Source organism: Neoarius graeffei, chromosome 22 (assembly GCF_027579695.1).
Source record: "Neoarius graeffei isolate fNeoGra1 chromosome 22, fNeoGra1.pri, whole genome shotgun sequence".
Taxonomy (NCBI): domain Eukaryota; kingdom Metazoa; phylum Chordata; class Actinopteri; order Siluriformes; family Ariidae; genus Neoarius; species Neoarius graeffei.
Window position 1 is genome coordinate 22,797,110 of NC_083590.1, and position 20,088 is coordinate 22,817,197.

Here is a 20,088-nt window from a genome sequence, read left to right on the forward strand (position 1 = left end):
TCCAAGTAATGTTCGGGAATCAGACACAGTCTCAGCATTTAAGTCTAGGCTGAAAACATATCTGTTTAGTCAAGCCTTTTGTTAATGGTGTTTATGAGGTAAAGGAGTAGATCTGGAGGGTCCTCAGACATAGAGTGTTTTGGTAAACTGGGATGTATGGATGCTGTCAGTCCCCACTCGCTTGCTCACTCGAGTTTGTTGATGGTGTAGTGGCTGGCTGCTTTATGTCCCGGGGCTCCCTCATGCCTGTGTTACCTTCTGGCTCTCTCCTTTTAGTTATGCTGTCATAGTTAGTTGCCGGAGTCCCTGCTTGTACTCGGTGCAATATGTATACTGTTCCTACTTATTCAGGTGACATTGGGCATACCTAACCACCTGTGTTTTCTTTCTCTCCCCCCCCCCCCCCCCCCCCCCCCCCCACCCCAAATCTGTCCCTCTGAGTTACATGGAGTCAACAGGAAATCTTTTGGTGGAGACGGTGGGGACCTCGACTGGCTATCGTAGCCTGCAGGGAATCGGCCGTCAGACGTTCTGTCGCATGTCCCAGACCCGGTGAAATGTAACTGAATTGTCTTGGCCAGGCCTAAGGGTCCCATCTGCATCTCATCATTGCTGAGGAGTGTGCTCCCATCACCCAATCAAGCATCCAGCCAGAGCAGGTCATGATATATTTTTTACCATATTAACATGCCATTGTGCGTCATGCCTGATGTAAAGACTCTCGTCTCTGCGAGCCTACCACACAGATTTAATACTTGTCATTTTTAGGGCATACCTAACAACGTGTTTTCTTTCTCTCCCCCCCCATCTGTCCCTCTGAGTTACATGTTGATCCTGGGATTGAGATGCTGGCCTCTTCTGCCCCTCGGACCTGCTTGATCCATCCTGGTGCCCTGTGTCTGGTCGGAGTTTTATCGCCCCACTCCTGTGAAGGACGGCCCCATGAGGACAGTTGAGGGTTATACCTGTTAAAACTGTTAATATTATAGTCAGGCTGTCTGTTGTTGCCCAAATGAGGATGGGTTCCCTTTTGAGTCTGGTTCCTCTCGAGGTTTCTTCCTCATGTCGTCTGAGGGAGTTTTTCCTTGCCACCGTCGCCACAGGCTTGCTCATTGGGGATAGATTAGGGATAAAATTAGCTCATGTTTTAAGTCGTTCAAATTCTGTAAAGCTGCTTTGTGACAATGTTTATTGTTAAAAGCGCTGTACAAATAAACTTGATTTGATTTGATTTGATTTGAGGTCTGCATGTACATGTTAAAAGGGAAAAGTAGTCTATTCTAACAGAGAGCGAACTTCGATGCCACTTTTGAGAATTAGTGCTAGTAGCCTTAACGCAATTTGTTACTGGTGAGACGGAAGACGTTAAATTATTTTTAGCCTTTTCTAACAGGCTACCTTCTAAAGGTGAAGCTATTAGGCCACATAATTAAGGGCATGTAATGTTAGTTACCTACTTAATTAAATTAACTTCTTGACTCGAATTTGATCGTTTTTCATTGATGTGATGTGAATCTCAATTGGTGATCGTTTTTGATTCACTAGTGATGTGAATTTCAATTTACATTTACCCATTGTTTTTATGCTCAAATCCCACCTAAGGGCGGCACGGTGGTGTAGTGGTTAGCGCTGTCGCCTCACAGCAAGAAGGTCCTGGGTTCGAGCCCCGGGGCCGGCGAGGGCCTTTCTGTGTGGAGTTTGCATGTTCTCCCTGTGTCCGCGTGGGTTTCCTCCGGGTGCTCCGGTTTCCCCCACAGTCCAAAGACATGCAGGTTAGGTTAACTGGTGACTCTAAATTGACCGTAGGTGTGAATGGTTGTCTGTGTCTATGTGTCAGCCCTGTGATGACCTGGCGACTTGTCCAGGGTGTACCCCGCCTTTCGCCCGTAGTCAGCTGGGATAGGCTCCAGCTTGCCTGCGACCCTGTAGAAGGATAAAGCGGCTAGAGATAATGAGATGAGATGAAATCTCACCTAAGTTCAATCTCACTTTCACTTAATTAAATATTTCAGAGTGAGCTCTACAATCACACGACTCATTGTAGTAACAAGTTATTTGCCATTTTAGGTCAAAACAGACCTTCGGAACAGACTGCAAGGAGAGCACCTGGCCGCCTGCTTGAGGATTTCCATTAACGGGCCACAACCAGAAGATATAAATTATGAAAGGGCACTCGAACTCTTTTTTTTTTTTTTTTTTCTCAAAGCCAAGAAAAATCAAATGCACAAGTGCAGGGTGTGGTCTTTGTAAATAGGGCAGGCATTTGTCAGGGTCACTTTTGACATACAGCAGAGCTAGAAGTCCTTGTTTTGTAGGACTTTTTGTAGGAGTTCAGGGTGTGAAGTATTGTAGGATTTTTGGTTTGGTTTGGTTGCTATCTGTAATATGTTCTTCTTGTAGGACTGCCCTCTGTAGCAACATGCTAAAATAAAATACAAGGTGCATAACCAATACCAACGAATTTGTTCTTTGTTAGTCTTAGTTTAGTAGTATTAGTAGGCTAAACAGCCCCCGCGCACCCCTGCAATTCAACCGGACATGTGCGCCACGCGCTAAACAACCCCCGCACACCCCTGCAATTCAACTGGACACGCCCCCCCATGGGCTGCCCCCATAGTCTCCAAAATTTCTGTGGGAAACACTGTTTTGCCACTCACAGATATGTAATATTGGATCATTTTCCTCAATAAATAAATGACCAAGTATAATATTTTTGTCTCATTTGTTTAACTGGGTTCTCTTTATCTACTTTTAGGACTTGTGTGAAAATCTGACGATGTTTTAGGCCATATTTATGCAGAAATATAGAAAATTCTAAAGGGTTCACAAACTTTCAAGCACCACTGTATAGACTGATCAGCTGTTACATTAAAACCACTGACAGGTGAAGTGGTGAATAACATTCACTCATTATATTATCTCATTACAATGGCATCTATATAAAGGGGTGGGATATACTGTACTAGGCAGCAAGAGAAGAGAACAACCAGCTCTTGAAGTTGATGTGTTGGAAGCAGGAAAAATGGGCAAGTGTAAGGATCTGAGTGACTTTGACAGGGGGCAAACTGTGATGGCGAGATGACTGGGTCTGAGCATCGAACAAAATGGTACATCTTGTGGGGTGTTCCTGGTATGCAGTGGTTAGTACCGAACAACAGTGATTGAAGAAAGAAGAACCAGTGACAGGGTCATGGGTGTCAAAGGCTCATGGGTGAGATGAAGAAACACTCTGTGTCCCCGGTTTGCCTTCATGCTCTTCACTTTTGCATGTCACATGAGGCATGAAGGCTAGCCCATATGGTCTAATCCTACAGAAGAGCTACTGTAGCACAAACTGCTGAAAGAGTTAATGCTGGCGAAAACAGAAAGGTGTCAGGATTAACTTTTTCAGCAGTTTGTGCTACAGGAGCTCTTCTGTAGGATTGGACCGTATGCGCTAGCCTTCGTGCCCCATGTGAATCAATGAGCCTTCGACACCCATGATCCTGTCGCTGGTTCACCAGGTGTCCTTCCTTGGACCACTTTTGGTCGATACTAACCACTGCATACCTGGAACGCCCCACAAGATGTACCATTTTGGAGATGCTCAGACCCAGTCATCTCGCCATCACAAAGTGGCCCTTATCAAAGTCGCTCAGATCCTTACACTCACCCATTTTTCCTGCTTCCAACACATCAACCTCAAGAACCGACTGTTCTCTTGCTGCCTAATACAGTGTATCCCACCCCTTGACAGGTGCCACTGTAATGAGATAATCAGTGTTGTTCACTTCTTCACCTATAAGTGGTCATTATGTTATAGCTGATCGGTGTATAAAACCATAACACTGTTGTACTTTTCCGGGGAAAGTATCTAAGCTCAAAAAAAAAAAGTCGCCAGGTGACATCACAAACTCATGTGCATGCTAGTTATTCCTCATGACTGACTGCAGCTCAAATTGCAAATAAGAAGGACATGAAGAAGGAAGATGTTCACTTCAAATAGAATAGAAGTTTATCAGAATAGAAAACAAAAGATTATTGATTATTTCTTAAATTTATTTCTTGTAGTCATCTTTGGTTATTCGACGATGAACGAAACTTTTACGCGTTTATAGGATGACGCTTTCTGTCTCAGGAACACAAACAAAAAGAAGTAGTGACAGTGAGTAGCCATGAAGGAAACATTTATGAGAAACTTTTTACAAGCATTTCGTACTTGTATTATAAAATGTATTATTCTATTCACATTCACTGGATATGAGCAATTGTGCACTCTGATAGCCTAGTAGTACAGTAGCCAATCAGCTCATATACCGTGAGGAGAGAAAAACAAAATGGCGGAGCGTGTTGCCGAACCAACCGAGGACGAAATAAAAACTACTCGAAAACAAAACCCAAAAAGTACAAAAAAAAAGCAACAAAATATGAAATAAAAGTATTTGATGGTAAGAACATTTTTTTGTCCTTTCAAGAATTATTATTATTATTATTGCATTTTTCACAAATTGCTCCTGTCATTTCGCCAGTTTTACATTCTAAGTGGAAATGATTTTGTTGGACATTTTGTATAAAGTTTTTATTTATAGAATTTGCAAAAAATAAAAATGCTCTGCTTCTCAAAATCCAGTGAATGTGGATAGAATAAAACAGTTATTCCACTCAATCTTGTCGTACATGGATTATAGCCGACTCAGCACGACGCACCTCATCGGCTATCGGCTCATGTACAACTCGGTTTTGTGGAATAACTGCAAAAAAGAGAGGTTATGGGGAAAAGTGATTAGTGATCAGTAGAGTGGGCTGTACAAACTTTTGACTGGTACTGTATATTGAACGTATATTCACTATAATTGTGTAATTGGTGCTTGGACCGCTTTAAAGAAAAAAAAGCAGGATCAGTAGTCGGAAACTTTGAAGCATTTTTTGTTGATTAGCAATTGTTTTATAAAAGCAAAGATATCACACAATGCTCACAATCTCTAAAAAAAAAAAAAGAGTTGATGTAGCAATCACCATAGCAACCAGTCCTTGTAAATGGACCACAGGCAGAGTGTGTGTGTGTGTGTGTGTGTGTGTGTGTGTTATGTTTCCTATACATCATACCCTGTTATAAAATCTTATAGACCATAACTTTTAAGTCTCTTTAACAGAAGCACAGTGTGGCTCGTCATCAGATGATGATGCAGAGAAGACTCTTATCATCACAGTCGGTAGGTTGTCCAGTGTATTGTTTTGTGTTCTTGAATTCTTGATCCTGATTGGTCAGAAATTTATTGTTGTTGTAAGGAGATTTAACATTTATGGAAGGAGTCTTCAGTTTCAGTTCTTTATAACAGTCAGAGATAAAGCTTTCCACCATAGGAAAGTCATCAGGGCATCACAAAGGGCTTTGAACATTCTGATTTCTCTATAGCAAGACAAACTGCATTTCTTATGTAACTATAAACTAATACAAAGGTATACTGGTTTACCGCTGTCCGTCCGTCCGTGTCTCCATCCATCCGAAACACCCTTTTTCTCAGCAACCACAAATCATAGGTACTTGGTACCGAGCTTCAGCTTGGGGTTCTATACCGTGTTTACCGTTTTCAGGTCTGTCGCACATCGACTTCCTGTTTACCGACTGAATGTATTTATAAAACATATAGCGTGGATTCACAAAATTTTTGTAACACTTTTTTCAGCAACTACAAATCACAACTACTTGATATTTGGTGCCGAGCTTCAGCTTGGGGTTCTATACTGTGTGTACCGTTTTCAGGTCTGTCACACATTAACTTCCTGTTTACCGACTGAATGTATTTACGAAACATATAGCATGGATTTACAAAATTTTCGTAACACTTTTCTCAGCAACTGCAAATCACAACTGCTTGATATTTGGTACCGAGCTTCAAGCTTGGGGTTCTATACCGTGTTTACCGTTTTCAGGTCTGTCACACATCGACTTCCTGTTTACTGACTGAATGTATTTACGAAACATATACGGTGGATTTTGACGCTATTTCAAGAAGCAAAATGCTATTTCAAAATGACAGTTTAGCAGGATGCTATTTGAAATGGAGCCCTGCACTCCCGCGGGAGTCCCGCGGGACCCGACGCAAAGCAGTGCGGCACAGGACAAATTTTGAAAGCTCATTGCGGGCGTGGGCGGGAGGGGAGTGCACAATGCGGGAGTGGGCGGGAGAGGTGATAAGCTGCAGTCCCGCTAACTAAAAATGTGTTTAAAATAAAATTTATAAATTATTAATTTATGTCTATCGTATTTAATTTGTGCTGGATATTTTATTTGGCATGAATAAAAACATTTTAAGATGCCTAAATTTGCGGATGTGGTCTAATCTCGCGTACGTTTCCGATTCCTTTCCACTCTTCCGTGTTTGAGATCTCCGATCATGGCAGAAGAGCAGAGCTCCTCTAGTGAAGCTCACAGTGCTTCAGAAGTAAGTGCTGCTTTAAAAAGAGGTACATTTACCATTAAAAACTCAAGTGTATTAGTCCTAAGTATTAAAAAGTATTAACTAGTATTAAAAAGGACTGTGTATCGCACAGATTGTTCAATTTAAAGCGAGAAATAGACAGTGTATAATCTGAGGAGCTGGTTGTGGTTGCGCAGCACTTCATATGAGAGGAGAATGAAATCGCGGTTGGAATCATAACGCCACAGACTCGGAAGTGAGAGTGCGAGTGCGCAAAGCGAGAGCTGTCAATCATGAGCGCATGCAGCGCTCAACTTGGAATGTGTCAGCAGAATGTCAGAGTCTAAACAATAAACTTACAATAAATGAAGGATCGGTCAGTGGAGAGCTCAGCTCAGCTAAGCTCAGCATGTTTAATTCCCCAAGCCGATGACAAGAACTTTTGTGAGAAATAATGCGAACGTCTGCATCATGCGGGATTTGCGGGCGGGAGCGGGACAAAATATGGCAGGCGCGGGCGGGAGCGGGACTGAAAATCATAATTCTTTGCGGGAGCGGGACTGAAAATTCTGTCCCACGCAGACCTCTAATTTGAAACCCCTGGGGAGAGACAATGCTCTTTACTTACTTGTTTCAGGGTTCATTATTTGTTGAAGTCAACATTCATAATAAGTGTCCTATTCCTTCGACTGCTTGCATTCTGATCTAAGTGAGAGCGGGGGGATATGTAAGTGAGCAGGAGCTCACAGCTGATCTTGTTCTTTACTTTATATAAAGAATGTAATCTTCCTGTGGTGTAAGAGGAATAAAACACTTCAGGAGTTGCTGTTATTAGGAAAATAATCAACTTCACCGTGTTAACAGTAACTCTGCTTCACGTCAGGTCGCATCACACTATCCGGTCTTTGATTATTTTCCTTTAACAGCATGCTTCCTAGTGTTATATTCCTTACTTATACAGAAGTAGGCTTTATTATTAACAGTTATTGCAGTAATAATTGATCACTATAAGGAAATTACATTAAACGTTTTTAATGTTTTAAATTTGATTTCCTCGTTCAGAAAAGGAGCAAAACTGCCCTCGGCAAAGTGGGAAAGCAAAACGAGGTGCAAAGAGGAAAAGAGAGATGAATGAAACAGGGTCCCAGCAGGATGAGGATGAACTCCAGCCAGAGGTCGAGATCGACCAAGAGCTGGACAGGGAGCTGGAGAACAAGTCACGGCAGCACAACCTGACCTCCGCTAACGTGCGCAGTATTCTACACGTGAGTATGGATTTTACATGTTACATAGAAGTTCGCAACAAATATATCGAGATCAGAGGTTTGATGTTTAATCGTACTCGCAGGAGGTGATTACCAACGAGCACGTCGTGGCAATGATGAAAGCCGCCATCAACGAGACTGAACCTGTCCCTCTGTTTGTGAGTATCTGCGGCTTAGGGATTGTATCGGTGCTCTTTATGGATTTGGGATTGGACCTGATCACTCACTGCCTGTGTTTCTTTCTGACTGTCCCAGGAGCCGAAGATGACTCGTTCTAAACTGAAGGAGGTGGTGGAGAAAGGAGTGGTGCGTCTGCCTTTTTGTCTCCTTTATATACTTGTATATATTTTTTTTGTTTCTTCAGTTGCAACTTTTAAAGCTGCACCAATATCAGAAGCAGAGATATGGTTTATTAAAAATTAAGAATCATACAAGATGAGCATTTTATATTCTTACAGCTTCATGTTGCAAAGACAAGATTATATACATCACACTGCAGCACAAAGTTAGAGAAAAGTTAGAATATTTGATAAAACGATTTATTAAAGATGCAGTTTGTGATGTTAAAGTGGTTCCAGACGAGATCTCATCTCATTATCTGTAGCCGCTTTATCCTGTTCTACAGGGTCACAGGCGGGCTGGAGCCTATCCCAGCTGACTACGGGTGAAAGGCGGGGTACACCCTGGACAAGTCGCCAGGTCATCACAGGGCTGCACATAGACACAGACAACCATTCACACTCACATTCACACCTACGGTCAATTTAGAGCCACCAGTTAACCTAACCTGCATGTCTTTGGACTGTGGGGGAAACCGGAGCACCCGGAGGAAACCCACGCGGACACGGGGAGAACATGCAAACTCCGCACAGAAAGGCCCTCGCCGGCCACGGGGCTCGAACCCGGACCTTCTTGCTGTGAGGCAACAGCGCTAACCACTACACCACCGTGCCGCCCCAGACGAGACTTAACCATATAAATTCAAAGATACATTTGGGGGGAAAAAAATTTCACAATATTGCATAGCTAGTTTCTTCCTTCATTTCTTCTTCTGTTGCTTTTCTGGCCCTGAAATTAGCTCCACCTACCAGCCAGAACGGAGCTGCTCAGGACAGGTCTTTCTATTTTTTTGCCCACTCCCAAGGCATATATAGTGCTAACAGAATAAACAGCACTGGATTTAGATTATTTATTCACATTTTCTTTGCAATTCCAATTCACCTTACGGGCCGCAGTGAAAAGCTTGAAAAATTGCAGACTGATCCTTTAAACCTTTAAGAGGATCGCTCAGTTGTCAGCATTATTTTTTTCAAGAAAAACAAATTTAAAAGAAACCTTTTTTACCTCTCCGAAAGCTTTTTTTTTTTTTTATTAAGCATTAACAATTTTTATACAGGATACTTCCAGTTTTAAATTTGCAGATTTCTCCATCATGGTATGCCTTCATACTGGTATATCATTACACCTCTAAAATATTATATATTTCTCTCTTTTGGGCGGCATGTTGGTGTAGTGGTTAGTGCTGTCGCCTCACAGCAAGAAGGTCCGGGTTCGAGCCCCGTGGCCGGCAAAAGGCGGGGTGCGACTTGTCCAGGGTGTACCCCGCCTTTCGCCCGTAGTCAGCTGGGATAGGCTCCAGCTTGCCTGCGACCCTGTAGAACAGGATAAAGCGGCTAGAGATGATATGAGATTTCTTTCTTTTGATTACAGTGTTACTTATATGTTTTATTTATTAATCTAAAATTTCTTGTTTTGAGGTGTGTGCCTTGAACGCGTCTCATTATCTCGAGTATGACTCTGTTGCATTTTCTCTCGTAGGTCATTCCTACCTGGAACATTTCACCAATCAAGAAACCGAGCACACTGAAGGTAACGAAATGATGAATTACAACCCCAATTCCAAAAAAGTTGGGACACTGTGTAAAACCTAAATAAAAACAGAATGTGAAGATTTGCAAATCATGGAAAACCTATATTTCATTGAAAATAGTACAGACAACATATAAAATGTTGAAGCTGAGAAATTATATTGCTTTTTTTTTAAATATATGGTCATTTAACTTGGGACAGGAGCAATAAAAGACTGAAAAAGTTGTGTAATGCTAAAGAAAACTAATTAGGTTAATTGGCAACAGGTCAGTAAGATGATTGGATATAAAAAGAGCATCCCAGAGAGGCGGAGTCTCTCAGAAGTAAAGATGGGGAGGGATTCACTGCTCTGTGAAAGACTGCATGGGCAAACAGTGCAACAATTTAAGAATAACGTTCCTCACTGTAAAATTGCAAAGAATTTGGGGATCACATCATCTATGGTACGTTATGTCATTCAAAGATTCAGAGACTCTGGAGAAATCTCTGTATGCAAGAGACAAGGCTGAAAACTGGCATTGGATGCCTGTGATCTTCAGGCCCTCAGGAGACACTGCATTAAAAGCAGACGCATGTTTGGAGTGGACATCACTGTATGGGCTCAGGAACACTTCAGAAAACCATCGTCTGTGGAAACAGTTCATTACTGCATCCACAAATGCAAGTTAAAACCGTATATTAACAATATCCAGAAACACCGCCACCTTCTCTGGGCCTGAGCTCTTTTACGATGGAGTGAGACAAAGTGGAAAATTGTCCCGAGGTCTGACAAATCAAAAGTAGAAATTCTTTTTAGAAATCAAGGTCACCAGGCTAAAGAGGAGAGGGACCATCCGGCTTGTCATCAGTGCACAGTTCAAAAGCTAGTGTCTGTGATGGTATGAAGGTGTATTAATGCACATGGCATGGGTAGCTTGTACATCTGGGAAGGCATCATTAATGCTGAATGACATGTTTCAGAGCAATATGCTGCCATCCAGACAAAATCTTTTTCAGGGAAGGCCTTCCATCTTTCAGCAAGACAGTGCCAAACCGCTTTCTGCACATATTAAAACTGCATGACTCTGTCGTAAAAGAGTCCGGGTGCTAAACTGGCCTGCCTGCAGTCTAGCCTTGTCTCCCATTTAAAACATTTGGCGCATTATGAAGTGCAAAATACGACAAAAGAGACCCTGAACTGTTGAGCAACTGAAATTGTATATCAGGAAAGAATGGGACAACATTTCTCTTTCAAAACTACAGCAGTTGGTCTCCTCAGTTCGCAAACGTTTACAGTGTTTTTCAATATAGATGTGATGCACCACAGTGGTAAACATGCCCTGTCCCAACTTTTTTGAAATTTGTTGCTGACATCAAATTCAAAATGAGCATATATTTTTCAAAAAACAATAAAATTTCTCAGTTTCAACATTTGATATGTTGTCTTTGTACTATTTACAATGAAATATAGGGTTTCCAATAGGGCTGTAACGATACACCCAACTCACGATTCGATTTGTATCGCGATTTTTGACCCACGATTCGATATGCCCACGATTTTTTTAAAAATGTTTTTTTAAAGTAGTAAATTTGACTTAACATTTACTTACTTACATTAACTATTTAATAACAAATAATTCAGACCACTGCAGAGAATGAGTAATATGTATGCAAAAATGAACAAATGTATATCCAAAGATTGTTTTATTTCTCAAAATAATACTGTTGAGCCGGAAGCTCTGTTTTTTTGGTTCTGAAAAAGTCATTTTTCCAAATCGTGTAAATCCGTTAAGATTTTTTTTGGGGGGGGGTGGCTCTCTCACTGTCTCACTCTCATAGGGCCAATGATTTTCTGTGATCGCGGAAAACAGATGGAAATTACGGAATTTTTATGGTGAAACATTGCTCACGTGTCAAAATGTAACTGCCGCAGAAGGCTTCCGCCCAAGCAGACATGCCTTCAGTGTTGCCAGATACTGTAACGTTTTCCACCCCAAAATATGTTCAAAACCAGCCAAAAAGCACCTAAACCCGCCCAATCTGGCAACACTGCATGCCTTTCCGGTCAAGTGATTGTGATTGGCTTGTGGCACACCTAGCCAGCCAATGAGCTGCTTGTTTACAGATTCGCTCCCCGCGTCGCAACCAGAATGGCGACCGCTTAAAAGAAATGAATGCTCTGCCAGTGGCGAGTGTGGACGTTGCGTGACTCGCAGAAGATTGTCGCAGGTCGGCGAAAAAACAACTTACTAATAGATATAAAAAAATAAAAGTAATTTAAGTAAGTTTAAAATGTAATTTAAATAAAAAGTAAAGTATTCATAAATTGAAGTTTGGAAGCGCCTCTGTTTTTGGGCTGAGGAGAAGTTTGAAAGGGTGTACCGCGATTCTGCCTTCTTGTATCGCGATACGGATCATGGCTCTGCGTATCGCGATTTCGATTTCGATACGCATATCGTTACAGCCCTAGTTTCCAAGATTTGCAGTTTATCACATTCTGTTTTTATTGACAGTTTACACAGCATCCCAACTTTTTTGGAATTAGGGTTGTAAAAAAATCTTCAGGAAAACGTAATGAAAGGATGTTTAAAGCTAGCTGGTCTTTTGATTTCATAAAATCGGTGAAATTTAGTTCCCTTTGAAATTTGGTCATTGTGGTATATGTTTATTTCTGTAATATCTCACAAAATATCAGGCCATTCTGTAACTGGGAAGTTATTTAATTCGAGGGGATTCCCGAGCAAATAACATGCATGAAATCGCTCACTTCAAGCAGACAGAGGAAGTCCGTGTGTGTGTGTGCACATGCGCAGGTTTACCTTTGAGCGTGCACTGACAGTTCCATCATTCTGTCGCTAAACGAACAGCTGATCACACCGAGGTGCTCGCTGACCGCCGATATTTATTAGTTTGGTTCTGCGTTTCCTTTCCTTCGTATGTAACATAACTTCTCGCTTTCTGTTATTGTAGTCGCACTTTCACGTTTCATTCGCACACTCACGTCCTCCATTTTCTCTCCTGTTTCAAATTTGTATCCCACAATGCCTTGTGCGAACGGGGAAAGCCCACCACGTGATGCATGATGTAGTATCTTGAATGAAGTTATGGTGAAGCAGGAAAAAATAGTGGAGAATTTAAGGCCATGTGGCCCTAAATTCATTAATTCTATTTAAAAAAAATTACAAAATTATAAAATCGGAAGTCTGTGATTTTGAATTCAGTAGCTTTCGGTCCACTAAACAAAAATGATTGGGTGTTGGGGAAAATTCTTTCTTTTTATGACCTTGAAAAATATGAAAGGCAGTCTATCTTTAAGCTAATTTAGATTATTTTATTTATTTATTTTTTGAAGGGTCCCCAGTTTGTGGACATTCCTTTAGAGGAGGAGGACTCCTCTGATGAAGAGTACCACCCTGATGAAGAGGAGGAGGATGAGACGGCAGAGGACGTAAGACAGAAAAACAGGATTTCATTTACATTTATGGCATTTGGTCTACGCCCCCTTATCCAGAGCGACTTACATTTATCTCATTTATACATCTGAGCAGTTGAGGGTAAAGGGCTTTGTTCAAAGGCCCAACAGGGATAGATTGGTGGTGCTAGGGTTTGAACTCATAACCTTCTAATCAGTAGAGCAACTCCTAAACCCCTGAGCTACCACTGCACAATTAATTTTTATTTTTGAAAACACATCTGATCTATTGAGTTGAGATGTATAAAATAAACTGAGGGGTGTGTGTGTTGTAGACGCTTCTTGAAAGTGATTTGGAGAGTACAGCATCATCACCACGTGGCACACGACTAAACCTCAGCAGATCCTTCAACGAATATGATGCAGAAAACAGCTGCAGCCCCAGACAGGTAACACACACACACATCCAGTTATGTAATAATCTGTTATGGGTTGTTTTACAATCAGGGTACAAAGTTTGTGTCACAGGGGTCCAAAATTCAAATTGATTCAAACTGGTTCTTGTAGCAGTTTTTAAGTGAAGGACAAGTTAAAGAACAGATTTCAGGTAATTTTTTGACGTGTGTATGGTAGTTTTGTGTAACCTGCTATAAGATAAAGAAGATTAAGTGTAGCTTTAAGCAGGGCTGGGAGAAACAAATGAAGTGATTCTCGGAGAGGACATTTTTTTTTTTTTGACAATTCAGAATCCACTACTTCCTTAGTGCTTTTAAATATAAGGCTGTAAGCTTTGTGTTAGTTGTCTCTAATATTTATGTCCCAATATCTTGACCACATTTTAGGATGAAAATAATCATTTTAGATATGTTATTTTATATTGAAAAATTAGCTGTCTCGGAGAGGACATTTTTTTGACAATAGAGATCTTGCAGTCACGTGACCGGAAAGTACACAACCGCCATCTTGTCGGTCAAAAACACCGCTGAATACTGCTGCACTCGTGTACAGAATGGATCAATTTCAACCGACGGACTACATGGCTCATTTTTCTAATGAACAGATAACTAGATATATGTCTAAAATAAACGATCTACAGATTAGTGACCCTTATGGCTTTCCGGACGGAGTTTTCACGACCGGATTTTGAACTGCCAGCGGAATACTCGGATGTGTATAATTACCTCATTAACTTTTCCTCGCTGTTCAGTGGTGAAGCACTGCGTGCTTATAAATCTCTGGGCAGTTATCTTTACAGAAATTCAGGATTTGTCAGCGACTCAGATGTGGCATCTTGTAAACAAGAATCCTCATTGGATGGGTAAGTCACTTAAGTATTACTAGTACTGATACTAGATGCACTGACCAGCCGATTATAGAATAGAATAAGGTAATTCCAGTTGTAATTCCAAATCGTCCGTCTTGTTTACATGGATCTGGCGTTGGAGAGGTAGAGGCTTGGCAGTGGAGGTTTGAGTGGCTGTTTTCTGAGCTTAGTCAACAGGCCGGCTCTGCAGCCTCGCTTTTGCTTCTGCTCCCGACGCCGCCTCCTTCGCTTTGCTTCCGATAACAATCCACGGAGACCCCGCTGGTCTCGCTATCTCGTCCGGAATGTTTTTTTTTTTTCTCGTCCGGAATGTTGTGCATGCGATGGAAATCGCTACAAACTGTCATTTTCTGCTGGAAACCAATGTCCAGTAAGTCCATACGGTTGTAGTGGATATTGAAGCCCGGTACAGACGAACAACACGCAAAAATACACACAAAAAACATAAAAAACGTGCACAGGTAGGGAGAGCTTGCAGCTGTTGTAGTAGAATTGTATATAGTAGGGTTTTCCAGAAGAAAAGGTAGAAGTAAAAGCAGAAGTAGAACCAGAAGTAGAAGGCGGAATATGGCGTTTGACCGACAAGATGGCGTCTGTCACAATCTGTATCGGCTGTGACATCACATGCAAGTGCTCCATTGCATACTAATTTGATCAAAATAGTCTGAAAACTTACTGGCATTCAACATTAAAACTTAACTATGTTTCCAATGATATGGAACCAAATATGTGTTTTATGGTATAAAGAATGATTTAAGTGCATCCCTTTTGGAGCTACCTGTGGTCAAAAAAGCACTTTTTCTAAATGACACGAGTAATTTTGCTAAATATGACATATTGCCATACATTCACCAAAAATAACGTTATCACCAATTTTTTTTTTTGGCATGGTAAATAGAGCTATCACAGGGCTACAATAAACAACCAAGTTTATTTAGTCAAGCCTTTTGATATTGAAGATAATAAGTGTTAAATGTGATTTTTAGCTTGCGTACCCTGATTGTAAAACAACCCTTATACGTATATTGGAGTATTTAACATGTATGATATTTTAGATAGAGATATCTATTTAGCATGTATGAAACTATGACAGGCTGGTCTGATTGCTACTTGTTTTGTTCTCGTTAAATCCTTGAAGTTTATCTTCACTCACATGTGCTCTCTGCTGAATTAAGGTTATCCTTAACTAAGTGTTGTAACGCTTCGTCACTCATTGACGTTACCCTGTCATACACAGATAACTTTGTCGTTCGTATCTTCCATTTCATTTCGCTACACCACACTCTTGAATGTGGATATAATTCTCATGTTTGTCTGACGATAAACTGAGAAACATCTCTGAGCAGCTGTGTCCGTCACTGACTGTTTGCTCCCGGATCGATCCATGAGGCAGAATCTCCTAGGTGGCAGAGCTCTGCATTCCTCCATCATACTTGGTCAATTCAACCTTCTTCAGTACAGACAGATCAAAACCCATCAATTCTTTATTTCAGTATATCACTTTCCCTACATTCCTTCAAACACCGTAATATAGATGGGTCTGTGCTAATAGCAAAATACTTAACTAACACCCCCCTGCTTTTTCTTTTTTTTTTAAATACTAGAGTTCACGCAGGTCACGGCACGTGCGGGTGGCAGTTGTGCCCATGGGCCCCCCTCCACCCCCTCAGGGCCCAGAACCACCACAGCCCCAGACTGAGTGCAGCTTTATGGAGAAACTCTATGCTGTGGATGAGGAGCTGGCTATCGGATCTGACTGCATGGATTCTTACCAGGTAGCTCTGATACACACACACACACACACACACACACACACTGGGGATTAGGATGGGCTGATTTTACTCTGAGGTTTCATACATATCTCTCTCTCACACACAAACACACACACACACACTGTCTTGCTGTTTGTTTTTCTGTCTTTTTGTCTTGTGCTCTCTCTCCTTCTTGTTCCCCTCTCTCGCTGTCTCTCACTCTTTATTTCTCTGTCTCTTGCTCTCTTTCTGACTGTTTGTTTTTCTGTCTTTGTCTCACACTCTCTTTCTTTCTTGTCCCCCCTTTGCTCTCACTGTTTGTTTTTCTGTCTGTTCCCACTCTCTCTCTCCTGCTCTCGCTCTATTTGTTTTTCTCTGTTCCCCCCTCTTTTTCTCTCTCTCCTGTCTTGCTGTTTGTTTTTCTGTCTTTCTGTTTCTCTCTCTCATTGTGTGTGTGTGTGTGTGTCTCTCTCTCATTCCCCCCCCCTTTCGCTTTCTGTCTCACTGTTTGTTTTTCCTGTTTTCCCCCCACTGTTTGTTTCTCTCGGTGTGTGTGTGTCTCTCTCTTTCTCTGTCTCTCACTGTTTGTTTCGATGACCGTCTCTCTCTCTCTCACACTGTTTCTATGACTGACTGGCTGTGTGTGTGTGTCTCTCTCTCTCTTACTGTTTCTGTGACTGACTGGCTGTGTCTCTCTCTCTTTCTATGACTGTCTCCCCCCTCTCACTCACTGTTTCTATGACTGATTGGCTGTCTGTCTCTCTCTCTCCCTCTCACTCACTGTTTCTATGACTGATTGGCTGTCTGTCTCTCTCTCTCCCTCTCACTCACTGTTTCTATGACTGATTGGCTGTCTGTCTCTCTCTCTCTCCCTCTCACTCACTGTTTCTATGACTGATTGGCTGTCTGTCTCTCTCTCTCCCTCTCACTCACCATTTCTATGACTGATTGGCTGTCTGTCTCTCTCTCTCTCCCTCTCACTCACTGTTTCTATGACTGATTGGCTGTCTGTCTCTCTCTCTCCCTCTCACTCACCATTTCTATGACTGATTGGCTGTCTGTCTCTCTCTCTCTCCCTCTCACTCACTGTTTCTATGACTGATTGGCTGTCTGTCTGTCTCTCTCCCTCTCACTCACTGTTTCTATGACTGATTGGCTGTCTGTGTCTCCCTCTCACTCACCGTTTCTATGACTGTCTGTCTGTGTGTGTGTCTCTCTCTCACTGTTTGTTTCTCTCTCTCTCTCTCTCTCTCTCTCTCTCTCTCTCTCTCATATATATATATATATATATATATATATATATATATATATAAAATCCCCATCTCCCTCAGTCTCTTACCAGTAATGAAGAAGAAGGTGAAGAGAGCCTGATGGCCTTCCGCACTCGTTCCAAACGGCCATTGAGAGACGTCTCTCTGGGTCGTTTAGAGGCGGAGCTTCGAGCTCCTGACATCACTCCGGATATGTACGAGTTTGTCTCCGCCCCTGAGGACAGGGAGTGGACACGGTGGCTGCAGGGCCTCATGAACTCGGATGTGGAGAACGAAGGTGCTCACTCGCGTTTAGTTCAGTTATGACTAAACTGTCTAATGTCTCTATTTTTAGTGATCACATAAACGAATGTACAAGCTAACCTTCTCTGTGTGTCTGTGATCAGAGGAGGCTGATGATGATGATGATCCAGAGTATAACTTCCTGGCTGACATCGACGAGCCGGATGTGGAGGATTACCGGAACGACAAGGCCGTGCGCATCACCAGTGAGTGTTTTCCACAGTAAATATTAATGCTCTTTAGCTCAGGCATAAAAACGAGCAACCAGTCAAGATCTTCTGCGTGTCGCTCATATTTCCTCATTTATCTTCTTTATTCCAGAGAAGGAAGTGAACGACCTGATGGAAGAGCTGTTTGACGCTGTGAGAGACAACTAAATATTCAGCGTCATCATGTTCTGTATTTGTCCCTGCCTTTTTAATTAACAATATGTTCCTGTTTTATAGTTTCAGGATGAATTAGGGGGTCAGGATGAGGAAGGCCATGAGGAGGCGGAAGTAAAGGAGGAAGAAGATAATCTCCAGCAGGAGCCACCCAGTATTCTGGAAACAATTCAGTAAGACTTTCCAGTGACACTCCGGATCATGAGGAACAAGAACATAATTATTAATGCAGTAGACCGTAATGACCATTATGTCGATAAATAATGACAATTTTAATAAAAATGAGTTCTTATGGGTGGAAAGTTCAGAAATAATAAAAACTCTCTCTTTCGGCTCCATTAAATGTTAAACATGCATGTGTAATTTTTGAGTAGCTTGTTTTTACAGTTTAAGTGCTAACTGACAAAGTTCGAGTATTAACCAGCTCTGATGTGTGTGTGTGTGTGTAGTTATGAGGACCCTTTGGCAGATATTCTGAACCAGAGCTACCGCACAGTGAAGGAGCAGTTAGACGCTATCCGTGAGCGAAAAGCTCTACTGGAGAGTAAAGGACTGTCCATTCCTCTTAAACGCCCCACAAACTCCGCCTCTTTCTATCTAAGCCCCACTCAGAAGCTCCGCCTCCAGCAGCACATGCAACAGGTCAGCAAATGCTAGCAGTGTAGATTTTGATATACTAGGGCAGACGTTTGGGCAGTCAATACACCTTTAATTAAATAAATCCAGAAAAAAATTGAAAGGTCCTTATTGTTACAGTGTAATGAAAGTCTTATCAAATAATCAATGACGGGTCTGTGTGATGCGACATGATGTGTAGTGGAGTTACTGTTACCGCCTCAGAGTTTCAAGTAATGGCACGTCCCGAAGTGTTTACACCACAGAAATTTGCTGATTTTATTTTCTAAAACACCACGTCATATTTTTTTATCTACAATATTTATAGTTACAGTCAATGTCGTGGAACCTCCGTGAAACAACGGGCGTGGTCTCTAAGTCTCTGCCCGTGACCTCCGGTGTGCCTCAGGGCAGCCTGGTCGGTCCTGTGTTTTTCACTATTTTTATCAACGATTTTCCCTAGGTCGTGGATAAAGAAACTGGAGTCGCTCTATATGCAGACGACACAAAACTTTTTCGCACTATCCTGACATCCGAAGACAGCAAGCAATTACAGCGCGATCTAGCCAATGCCGAGGGGTGGAGTTGTGAATCGAACATGCAGTATAATGCCAACAAGTGCAAAATATTGACCGTCGCGTGGAAAAAAACTCAAATCATTCACGACTACCACCTGGGCAGCACATGCCTTAAACGAGTTGACGAAGAAAAAGACCTGGGCGTGGTTATTTCAAGTAATTTAAAATGGGATTCGCACGTCTGCTCAATAGTCAACAAGGCTAGCCGGATGCTTGGCTTTCTAAAAAGATCCTGTCCCTTGCTGACGGAAATTCAAGTGAGGAGGACTTTATATTTGTCGCTCGTCAAGTCACAGCTCTGTTATGCGTCTGAAGTATGGTCCCCTGCTAGTGTCAACCTTAGAAGCCTGTTGGAGAGAGTCCAACGACGTGCAACGCACTGGATACTACAACAGCGTATTGGGGATGCTACTTACACAGACAGACTCAGAAGCCTGCACTTGCTTCCTCTGACTTATGATAGGGAGATTAGAGACTTAGTCTTTGTATATAAATGTATTAAAGGCCAAACAGATTTGAACATAAACCTCTACGTGTCTTTTGTAACTCATGACCGGTCTAGGGCCCAAAACCCGAAATTAATTTTAAAACCTGCACACTGCAGAACTTCAACTTATCAGGCCTCATTCTTCAATAGGATTGTTAAACCATGGAACTATGTATGTAAATATTTTTCCCCAGATAAATTCCGTAGCCTCCCTGTTTTCAGATCATCCCTGTTAGAGCTGTACTTTGAATTACTGACCTCCACCTATAATACGGACTTTTCATGTACTTGGTCTGTGTACCGTGACTGTGGTTGCCACAGATCATCTCATCTCATTATCTGTAGCCGCTTTATCCTGTTCTACAGGGTCGCAGGCGAGCTGGAGCCTATCCCAGCTGACTACGGGCGAAAGGCGGGGTACACCCTGGACAAGTCGCCAGGTCATCACAGGGCTGACACATAGACAACCAT

General features: G+C 42.0%; 1 protein-coding gene across 4 annotated transcripts in view; it reads left to right on the plus strand.

Annotated features, from left to right (window-relative positions):
• Nucleotides 1–20,088, plus strand: part of gon4la (gon-4 like a) — a 51,288-nt gene that overhangs the window by 5,978 nt on the left and 25,222 nt on the right. For 3 of the 4 annotated variants that reach the window (XM_060904629.1, XM_060904630.1, XM_060904632.1), the window contains exons 2-14: nucleotides 5,121–5,192; nucleotides 7,464–7,666; nucleotides 7,750–7,824; nucleotides 7,922–7,972; nucleotides 9,485–9,535; nucleotides 12,867–12,962; nucleotides 13,262–13,375; nucleotides 15,855–16,025; nucleotides 17,333–17,549; nucleotides 17,659–17,760; nucleotides 17,876–17,916; nucleotides 18,001–18,110; nucleotides 18,387–18,579. In XM_060904629.1, the coding sequence (XP_060760612.1) occupies nucleotides 5,121–5,192; nucleotides 7,464–7,666; nucleotides 7,750–7,824; nucleotides 7,922–7,972; nucleotides 9,485–9,535; nucleotides 12,867–12,962; nucleotides 13,262–13,375; nucleotides 15,855–16,025; nucleotides 17,333–17,549; nucleotides 17,659–17,760; nucleotides 17,876–17,916; nucleotides 18,001–18,110; nucleotides 18,387–18,579 (1,496 nt within the window). The remainder of the gene's footprint in view (nucleotides 1–5,120; nucleotides 5,193–7,463; nucleotides 7,667–7,749; nucleotides 7,825–7,921; nucleotides 7,973–9,484; nucleotides 9,536–12,866; nucleotides 12,963–13,261; nucleotides 13,376–15,854; nucleotides 16,026–17,332; nucleotides 17,550–17,658; nucleotides 17,761–17,875; nucleotides 17,917–18,000; nucleotides 18,111–18,386; nucleotides 18,580–20,088) is intronic. The other variant, XM_060904631.1, reaches the window with a different exon arrangement.